This window comes from Lepidochelys kempii, chromosome 3 (assembly GCF_965140265.1).
Source record: "Lepidochelys kempii isolate rLepKem1 chromosome 3, rLepKem1.hap2, whole genome shotgun sequence".
NCBI classification, from domain to species: Eukaryota; Metazoa; Chordata; order Testudines; family Cheloniidae; genus Lepidochelys; species Lepidochelys kempii.
In genome coordinates, this window is record NC_133258.1 from 29,288,978 (window position 1) to 29,299,412 (window position 10,435).

General features: G+C 43.0%; 1 protein-coding gene across 2 annotated transcripts; it reads right to left on the reverse strand.

Moving 5' to 3' along the window:
• Positions 1-1,755: 1,755 nt before the first annotated feature.
• CIMIP5 (ciliary microtubule inner protein 5) lies at positions 1,756-10,132 on the reverse strand. Of its 2 annotated transcripts, XM_073335106.1 has the most exons (4): positions 9,966-10,132; positions 9,394-9,673; positions 5,962-6,001; positions 1,756-4,708 (listed from the first exon to the last, which is right to left on the reverse strand). In XM_073335106.1, the coding sequence occupies exons 2-4, from the start codon at positions 9,660-9,662 to the stop codon at positions 4,517-4,519; spliced, it is 501 nt and encodes a 166-aa protein (XP_073191207.1). In that variant the 5' UTR covers positions 9,663-9,673; positions 9,966-10,132; the 3' UTR covers positions 1,756-4,516. The 2 variants fall into 2 exon arrangements, with proteins under 2 accessions (XP_073191207.1, XP_073191206.1); XM_073335105.1 differs by having other exon boundaries at positions 9,394-10,132.
• Between the last annotated feature and the right edge of the window lie 303 nt (positions 10,133-10,435).

Here is a 10,435-nt window from a genome sequence, read left to right on the forward strand (position 1 = left end):
CTTCTCTGAATAATGATCTAGTTATTGTCCTCAAGGGGACTATATGAATAAGGACAAGTTTCAGAGTAGCAGCCGTGTTGGTCTGTATTCAAGAAAAGAAAAGGAGTACTTGTGGCACCTTAGAGACTAACAAATTTATTTGAGCATAAGCTTTTGTGAGCTACAGCTCACTTCATTGGATGCATCAAATAAATAAATTTGTTAGTTTCTAAGGTGCCACAAATACTCCTTTTCTTTATATGAATAAAGGTTCCATAATCAAGCTCTTAGAAAAACTTTTGTTACGTTTACAACTAGGTAGAAAGACTTAAAAATATAATTTCAAAAAAATGTTGAGATGATTCATATGTAGAAAAGATATTTTAGGGATAAAATCCATGCAGAAAAAATGTGAGTAATTTAAATGATCAAAATTTCAAGTATTGAAAAAATTTCAGCTAATCTGTGAGCTGGTCAAAACCCAGCAATACCATTTTACAGAAATTTTTTGACCAGCTCTAATTTCAACCCCCCTCAAGTATAAATCTCCTGTGCACCAGTCTTCCCTTAGACACCACGATCTAATTTCTGTGTGCTTAGGCACAGAATTTCAATGAGAGTTGCAACTGTGTACCTAAGGGGTCATCTACTTTGCAAGGGGAGGCAATATTGGAGCTCAGGTAGGTACATTCCTGCTAGCTTTAAACTAGCTAGCTTGGCAGACAGATTCTAGGCAGGCTTGTACAGCCTGCGCCAGAGTATTTTTTTTTAGCCATGCTAGCTCGATTAAAGCTAGAGCGGGTATGCCCTGAGCTACAATCACACCCCCAACTGCAGTGTAGACGTACACCCTAAGGCAGAATCGGGCCCTTAGAGCTAAAAACTAATTTCTACCCACATTCCATATCTTCATTGACACACCACAGTTCTGAAAAGAAGCCATTTCCCTTACTTGCCCCAAAGAACTTGGCAGCTTTTTCCCATTGCCAAGTAGCAAAGATGTGAAATGTTCCTTCTCTCATTTCCATCACGTCAAGACCTCTGAACAGAGGAGCCTGATTTAACACTGATGATGCACAGCAACTCATTCCAGCAATAAATCAAAATAGTTGCGCAAAATAAATTAGTTTTCATCAGTTAAGCCAAAACATTTTAATTAAAAAGACAAACCAGTATGACCTTTCACTGCAACCTCCCCACCTCCCTGAAATTACTGTGGCATTATTTGGCTTGATGCTTTTAATCCAATTTAAAAAAGAGAGAGAATGTACTCTACTACCCCAGTGTAAATCTGGAGTAACTCTTCAGTGGAGTTACTCTGGATTTACACAGAGGTAACCACGCTGGGAATCTGGCATGCTGCCAATAGGAATGTTCATTTTAAAAATCATTGTGTAACATTGTGTGTATGGGGGTGGGGGGGATGTGAGAAAACCTTGATCTATGCAGGAAATAGCCCGACTTGATTATGTAAAGAGTTGTCACTTTGGATGGGCTAGCACCAGCAGGAGAGTGAATTTGTGTGGGGGGGTGGAGGGTGAGAAAACCTGGATTTGTGCTGGAAATGGCCCACCTGTTGATCACTTTAGATAAGCTATTACCAGCAGGACAGTGGGGTGGGAGGAGGTATTGTTTCATGATTTCTGTGTGTATATAAAGTCTGCTGCAGTTTCCACGGTAAACATCTGATGAAGTGAGCTGTAGCTCACGAAAGCTCATGCTCAAATAAATTGGTTAGTCTCTAAGGTGCCACAAGTACTCCTTTTCTTTTTGTGTAACATTGCTTTCCCTTAGTTTTCTTTCCAAGGGATTGTTTGGTCTGGAGTGCCACCTGCAGGTTGCTAGGCATGTAACCTCAGGTGCTTTCAGTGTTCTTTGCTGAATGAGTTATAAATAGGGCCCTACCAAATTCAGGGTCCATTTTGGTCAATTTCATGATCATAGGATTTAAAAAATCATAAATTTCATGATTTCAGCTAATTAAATCTGAAATTTCATGGTGTTGTAATTGGAGGGGTCCTGACCCAAAAAGGAGCTGTGTGTGTGTGTGTGTGGGGGGGGGGTTGGGGCAGCGCAGAAGTGGATGGCACGGTATGGTATTGCCACCCTTCTGCGCTGCTGCCTGCAAGCTGGGCCCTCAGTCAGCAGCCGCCACGCTCCGGCCTCCTAGCTCTGAAGGCAGCAGCGCAGAAGTCAGGGTGGCACGGTATGGTTTTGCCAACCTTACTTCTGCACTGCTGCTGGCTGGGCGCTGCCTTCAGAGCTGGGTGCCTGGCCAACAGCTGCCGTTCTCTGGCCACCCAGCTCTGAAGGCAGCACAGAAGTAAGGGTGGCAATACTTCAACCCCCCTAAAATAACCTTGTGACCCCCCTGCAATTCCCTTTTGGGTCAGGACCCACTATTGGAGAATCGCTGGTCTTTGTGAAATCTGTATGGTATAGGGTAAAAGCACACAAAAGACCAGATTTCACGGTCCGTGATGCGTTTTTCATGGCCTGAATTTGGTAGGGCCCTAGTTATAAATGAGCTGTTCTTACATGAGGATGGATGAGAGCTTGATCATGAGAGGTACTGACCACCTGCAACTCAGCATGCAACTCCTACCTCAATGGGAGTTGGGGCTGCGCAGTATCTCTCAGGATAAGAAATCTAATTACAGCACAAAACTGAACGTTAATTTCCCAGGAGATAATGTAAATTACAAGCTGCACAGACTAGTCTTGGACACAGTGCTGAGCACATCTCTGTGTGCTTAGGTGGGGCAGCATTTGTTCCCCTTTGTAGCCAGCAAGCTGTGCTGGTCACTGTAGAGGGAGGGGAGCACCTGGTCTCCTCTCTACCTCTGTTAGATGCTGGGGTGGGGGAGGAAGGGGAAGCAGTCCTTGGGCCCAGGAGAGAGCCTGGACTGTCAGGGTGAGGGGACAGAATGATGGTTATGTCACTCCTGCTTTGTGCAACTCTATACAGTTGTTTTGAGCCCATTTACTGGAGAAGACTCCTGCATCTCCTCGAGGGTCAATGGCAAAGCACTGAAATGGAGCCAGGCCTCCTTTCGGGCTGCTCGCAGATTGTGGTGTTCCTTCATCTCCAGAGAGCTCAGCTGTGGCATCCCACAAGGATCAAGTCTCTCTCCAGCCTTTAAAACATAGGTGAAACCATTAGGGGACCTGTGTGTTGCCATAGTCTTAAATGGCAGTAGGCGGCGCCTCCCTCTACCTCTCCTTTACTCCCCAGCACAGAGAGCACCAGCTCCAAACTGTCCCTATGCCTTGCTGAAATCCCATCACCTCACCTTCTATTGAGGGTGGCTAGCTCTCAGTTGTCAAATTGGTCCCCACCTTTTCAGTGCTTTTGGACTGCCCCCTGCTGCTGGAGTCTGAAATATAGGCAACTACAGAAAAATGCCTTTCCACTGAAGTCTGGCTAGAGCATTGTGCCCTATTGTATTTGGGTGATGACTCTGCTACAGTGATCCATACTTTTGGGATCTTCAAGCTGGATTGCTAAAGCCCTTTTCTCCTTGGTCTGAGCACTCCAACCTTAAACAGCTAAAATTAGTCCAGAAAACAGCCATCCTCTTCGCATCATCTCAGTGCTCTGCGTTGTACTCCCATTCCCTGGTCAAACCAAAGTCTTCATCCTTGCCTTCAAGCCCCTCCATAGAATTGAATCTAGATATCTTAAAGAATGCTCCCTCTTTCAACATGATGATGATCTTCCTGGGCAACGACATTCTTCAGGAACTATGAATCTGTTAAACTCAACGGTGAAGCTTGTAAGAATGGGAGACCAGGTTTTTTGGGCAACCAAACCTTGGAACTTACCACTGAAGGAGATCAGAATGACTACAAGTGCCTCCAGAGCAGAGTGTAAAACCCTCTTTGTGTTAGTGTTCCCCCAGACACAACTAAATCAGATGAAGAGAAAGAGGAGGGCAGTGGTAGCAGTAAAAGGAAGGAGAGGGGAAAAATCAAATTTAAAAAATGGAAAATTTCGCCCATTTCCACAGAAGTAGGGAGAAAAATTAGAACAGAGATTTTCATCATCTTGGTTTTTACTTTTGGTGAGAAGTTCAGACATTGATGTGATGGGGAGTATGATAAAACCCTAGCTAGACAAATGGAACACAAGGGACTGCTGCTATCTAGTGCAATGATTACTTTGAAATTAAAAATATAATGTTATCTTGCATTTGGCAAGATCTTGTGACCAATCTTAGATAGGTTAGGGTTTCTTCTCTGGCAGTGACCTTGTTCCCTTTGAAGTTAATGCCATTTTCTTTGATGGGAGCATGATTGGACCCTGTGATCTAAACAGCACATGTTTATATCCATTCTAAGCACTCCGAATATTATGAGGATTTCCCCAGAAGTTTTTTAAGCACAAGGTCCACCTTTGCTCATGAAAAAATGTCATGCGATACAGTGATATCAGGAAAGGCTTTGATGCTTTGTAACTTCATTACTGTGAGACTCTAAAAAGATTGTTAGCTTGAATCCTGCCACATATCTTGTTAGGGATATTTTCTTTCTAACACTAGGAGGGCTGGAACTCGTGGTCAAGTTTCTTCTTTTGTCTTCCGCTGCTGAGGAAGTAATCCATGTTTATTAGAGTTTTGCCAGTTTCAGTGTTCATTCTACTGCCGATAGTCTGGTTGGTGGTGTTGGGAACGTTGTCTGAGAACACAGGCATATACTCAGGCAGTTGCTCCTGCTCCTTTTTCTTACCCTGGAAAAAATAAATGGAAAGACCCTTGCTTAAGATTATGGGTAAAATTTTCAACAGCCTCTAATTCCCATTTTCAAAAATGAAAATGAAAGTCAATGAGACCTAAGACTCTAAGTCACTCAGATATTTTTAAAAAATTTACCTGACATTTTATTTACTGAATTTATGTGAAAATGTTCTGTAGAGACAGCAAAATTAATCATTATTAAGCTAACTGAAATTGGTGATGCCCCATCAGCTTCCAAGAAGACACACCTTAATTTGCTGTTGAAAAGTGGTATACCATCTTATTCACCAAGGGTCAGCAATCTTTAAAGAAGCAGCATCCAAGAAGTTACCTCTCTGAACCGATCAAAGAATAGTCTGAGCACATGGTAAGTTAACGCACCGACTTTCATCCAGATAAAGTGGTTTCAGATTGGCTGGTTGAATCATCCATTTTTACATTTTTTCCAGCTATTTGGTATTTTAAAATATAAATGGTCCTGTGTCCTTACGCAGGCAAATTTCCAGTTACTCCAAGGAGGTGTTTTGGCTGAGTAAAGGCTGCAGGATTGGATTCAAAGCCATTGGTTTACATTCTTGTGATAAGATAACACTCCCCCTCTTAGAATACAGGCACCTGGGGGTGGGAGGAGGGGGGAATTCTGCTTCAAGCCAGGACCTGATACTGCTCCCATTCACAGTGAATGTGAATTTTATCACTGGGAGCATGACTTCCCATTCAAACCCATTGACTTCAATAGCATTGCATGGGCTGTCAATCAGGACCCACTCTGGTGGTGGTGATGGCAAGAACATAAGATGGAAGATATCCTCCACCCCCAAGTCATCAAGTCCAGTACCCTGCTATTATAGGCAACCACATCATATAATCCCATTTATAAACTTGTCGAGCAAGATGATGATGGATTTTTTAAAATAAATGACTCAGATTCTATTGTGCTGACAATATTTCTTCCTAGGCTGATTCTTCAAGCACCCTTTTAAAATGTCCGTCCTTTTATGGCATTTGTACTTGATTCAAAACCGAGGTGAAATACACACACAGTGCATTCCATCTGCTTAGAATAAGAATAGCAGATGCGTGGCACTTCAGATTTCTTAGGCATATTTCCCTGCAGTTTTTAATCTTAAACAATTTGACAAATTACTTTCAAGGATGGCTCAATTTAGAATATTAGCCTACTAGACACTCTGTTGTAAACCAAAAAAAGCCTGGATTACAGTTAGTAAATTTATGTGTAACCTACCATTGGATCATAGTCCTTCATGAAACCCCAATTCTGGTACCTTGGAGTAGAAAAAAAAAGTTTTTAATTTACATGACTCATTCCTGTTCCGTACTTTAGTTTCATAAATTTTCTATGATTTAAAATAAACCTGATTCTGTATCATAGAATAAAGCTGCAAAAGTCAAAGAATAGCGATTCTAAGTGATCTGTTAATTTTAGGGTTCTTTTCTTTTTAAAAGAGAAAATGAGCAGGCTCAGCCCCTGATTAAGAGATTATTTTGGCCTATTTAAAATGTATAAATATTTGCAGTGACTATTGATGTCCCTTTGAGCAGAAGTGGGTATTAATGGAAGACCCCCATCACAATTGGGATCACCCTGTGCTAGGCAGGATACAAACACATAGTAAGACACAGTCCCAGTAACAAATAATAAATGAAAGGTTTTCACTCCCACTTTCTCAGGACAAACTCTTTCCTCTCAGCAGAAGTAGTCAGATAATTACAATAGTGATTTTGTCTTTTAATACAGACCAGGGTTTTGTGGGTCACTGCTTTACCGATCTCTCTCTCTCTCTCTCTCTCTCTCCAGATAATTTTTACCTCAATTGTGTGACTAGAATATCTTGGTACAGTCAGACTTTATTCTAGAACCAAGCTGTACATTCTTCTCAGAATGAATCCAGCTCTGAATTTGAACACAACTGGGCCACAAGTTGTTAATTCATGTTCTTATATGGTGCTCATCACTGTGGTACCTGAACAATGAGAATCACACACACACAGTGGATACAAAGAATTGTTTCACATGGTGCAGACATGCATCTGCTCTCAGCAGGAGCTGCAAACATCTCCATTTACTGAATTGGCTGAAAGTTCAAGAGTGTCAGCTTCAAAAACTGGATGAGCTCTTGTGTTTCAAAGACATCTGCGTTTATGGTTGCTGGCAAATGCTCCCTTGCCAATCTCTCCTATCATGCCAATAATAGATGCTGCTCTGATGTCCATCTTTGCACCCTTTTTCTCACAACAAAAATTCCATTTCCAACAACCCAGAGATCAGCTGGTGTCAATTAAAAGTTATTACTAACAATACCCGAACTTTGACATAGAGTAATCCCCAATCTTAGCCAGAATTCTAGGTATTCTACCTTGATTTTTCTGGTTAATAGCCATGTTAATAGAAAGAAATTCCTCCTAATAAGAACAAACATAGAGGTATTCTGTATGGTTTTTCACAGCCCTACAGGCTGTCTACTTTAAAAATAACAGTAAGGCAGAAGCGCCTGAAGTATGTGTTCTCCTTAGAAAAGTAACTCAATAAAGAGAAGTTTTTTGCTGTTGTGTCTGCCATTTGAGAGTCTATTTAAGTTCCAAATCTGATGTTTTCAGTCCATCCATTTCCTGCTGCTCAGACTAGTTTAACAGGAGAACAGTTTCTTACAGTCATAAAGCTCTCTGTGTTTTACACCTCCCTCCTGCAATGAGCACATGGCTTTCATTGTTCATGCTAAGCTTTATTTGCAGGTAGGGGAGCAGCCACCTGCTACAGTGTTTTGTACAAATGGACAAACTGGAAGCTGTGACATGATCACAGGATTGTAAGTCAGGAAACCTGAGTCCTATTCCTGACTCTGCCACTAATTTGCTTTGTGAGTTTGGGCAAATCCCTTCACTTTCCCCATCTGTAAAATGGGGCTAATGACAGTATAGCCATCTTTCTAAAGTGTTTTGGTATCTGTGGAGAGAAGGTGCTATCTAAGGGCTTGCCTTCCTGGTGAGTTACTGCACAGCAATCCACAGTGTAAATCTACAGCTCACTAGCTTGCTGTGCAGTAACTCACCATGTGGACACTGCTACTGTGGTGTGGAAGTCCTGCAGTGCAGTTTAGCATATAATAATAATTAATTGGCATTGTATTTATTATTATATATTTTCATATCTCAGTAGCGCCTAGAGGCCCCAAGATCAGGGTCCTGTTGTGCTAGGCGCTGTACAAACATATCAGATCTGGAGAATACTATATTTGTATTCTGAAGTACTAGTAATCAAGGACTGCCTAGGCTTCATCATATGAAAATCAGCCCATTGGTCTCATTTCCTTAGACCCTCTTTCATTCCCAGGCTACCAGAATGGAGAGGACTTCTCCCATCCCAAGCTCTGTGAGGGGATGTGGAGCTGCTGGTGAGCTTTGTTCCTCTCACCTGGAGGCTGAGTTGAAAGAGGCAAAGAGAAAAGTTAAAAATATGTCCCTGAGGAAAGAAGCAATCACTGCTAGGGTTGGTGTCATCTGCAGGAGGCTGGTGGGAGAAGGGGAGCTATCAAAAGATCTCTTCCCTCCTTTCCACTGAATCCAAGGGAAGGTCATGGTAGCTGATTACCCACTTATTACCTTGCTTCCCTGGTGTCTGGCTGGATGAGGCTGGCATATAATCAGAACTCAAGCTAACCTTGCTTTTACCAAACATATTCTTCCAGCGGGCATGTTGATATTGTAAATTGGAGAATGATCACAAATAGTGTGTGTGTGTGTGTGTGTGTGTGTGTGTGTGAGAGAGAGAGAGAGAGATCTTAAAGCTTGTTCCATCAGCTCAACTGTGTATATATCCAATCAAAGCATAATTTATGCCCCAGGCATGCTATACACCCTGCTGATATATTAGTAACAATGGGATTTTCCCTGTGTGGGTGTGTCTATATGTGAGGGGTCAGGGGCACTCAAGAGATTTGCAGGGTTGAAGCACAAATAATTTTTTGGCAGAACACTCTGTCCAATCTCTATTTCAGCCACTTCCAAGAATTTGAGGACAGGCAATAATATCAGCATCTGTGCAATCAATTACAGATGCTGTCACATTTGTATCCTCACTGTGTGGACATCCATATACAGCTGAGCAGTATTAAGCCTGGGGTTCCTTAGTGTCTCTGTTTCCGCTCAAGCATGGCTTGCCAGGAGATACACTCCAACAGAGTATTGCCAAAAAGAGGAGAACAGAGATGGTGTTTACTCTCGGCAGTTGCAGAATTAGGGCCTGATCCAAAGTCCATTTAGTGGAAGTCTTTCCATTGACTTAATGGGTTTTGGATCAGGCCCTCAGGGTATGTCCGCACCGAGTGTAGGTGTGATTTCCAGTTCAGGTTGACATACCCACACTAGATCAATCAGAGTAAGTGCACTAAATATAGAGTGTAGCCACAGCAGTGCAAACGTCAAGCTGGGCTAGCTACCCTGAGATCCTAGGTACATACTCGCATGGCTAGCCCCTCCTGCTGCTCATACCACCGCGGCTACACTTCTGTCTTTATCATGCTAGTTTGATCAGAGGTAGCGTAGCTATATCTACTTGAGCTGGAAATTACCTCTTCCAGCTACAGTGTAGATATAACCTAAGTCTCTGAGCAGTGGCAGTGTTAAGACAAGCACGTGAAGTTGGAATTGAGGTACTTACCAATATTTTCTTCCCCTCCACTCAGCCTCCATAAACTCCCTCCAGATCTTGTCCTGCCGAACCTGGTCCTTCCGCAGTGCTGCCTGCTCCTCCTCCCGGGCCCGGGCTGCCTGTTGTGCTAAGACCTGACTGGCAGGCAGAGCTTTCCCATGCTGGGGGGTGCTGAGAGAAGGAGACGAGGATGAGGCGAGGTCCACCAAAGGTCTGGCTGCTGGTAACCGGTACCTGGCGGAGGTGGTTCTCCTGAATCCAGTTGATCTGCTTCCCATCTGTGTCTCCCCTGTGATGCGATATGTTGTCACCACTAGGAAGGCTAAGAGGAGATGCTCTCCAAGACCATCCAATCCCACAGCTCTCTCTCCTTCATCCCTTTCTCTCCTAGCACTTTCTTTCAGGATCTGGCAAGCAATCTGCACTAAGACCCCAACCTCCAACAGGCAACCTGTGTGCTATTTTGTTTCCCCTTTACTTAATAACCCTCTTCTACTAGGCAGCTGATTTGTGTTGCTCCATTGGGTGACTGCTAAGAGAAGCATTATTGTAATAATAATCTTAAAAAGAACAATCCTTACCAAAGGCTAAAGATACCAGCTGTAGCCAGCAAGTCCTAATTCTCAGCTTCTGAAACACCAGCTACTGCTGTGTAAAGTCGAGACCATGCCACGTTGATTGCAAAGTCCCCAAAACAGCGGCTGCGTTAGTAGCAAAGCCTGGTGTAGAGTGTGCTGCCAAGTTTGCCAGGCTTAGTTTTATTCTGTGTGTTCAACTGAAACAGAATCCCCTGATAGTTGCTGGTTTCCCCAGTGTGTTTACTGTCTCCATTGGAAACCAGGCTGGCTCATGAATATTTATCCCAGAGGGAGTGGAAACCAATGCAGACAGCTGCTGGGGACTTAGCTTTGAACTCTCATCAGGACAGAATTTCTGTTTGTTTAGAATAAGGTCTTTCCAGGGATCAACGTTAGTTTCACACTTTGAAAGCCTCTTAATTTCAGGCCTGACTAAGAAAACTCCCATTGAAAACTCCTGCAGGCCTCAACAA

Coding starts and splice junctions, on each gene's coding strand:
- CIMIP5 (XM_073335106.1), bottom strand. CDS start 9,662: ATGGGAAGCAGATCAACTGGATTCAGGAGAACCACCTCCGCCAGGTAC. Junction 6,002..9,393: donor TGGAGGGGAAGAAAATATTG/GTAAGTACCTCA, acceptor TTCTACTCCAAG/GTACCAGAATTGGGGTTTCA. Junction 4,709..5,961: donor TGAAGGACTATGATCCAATG/GTAGGTTACACA, acceptor TATTTTTTCCAG/GGTAAGAAAAAGGAGCAGGA.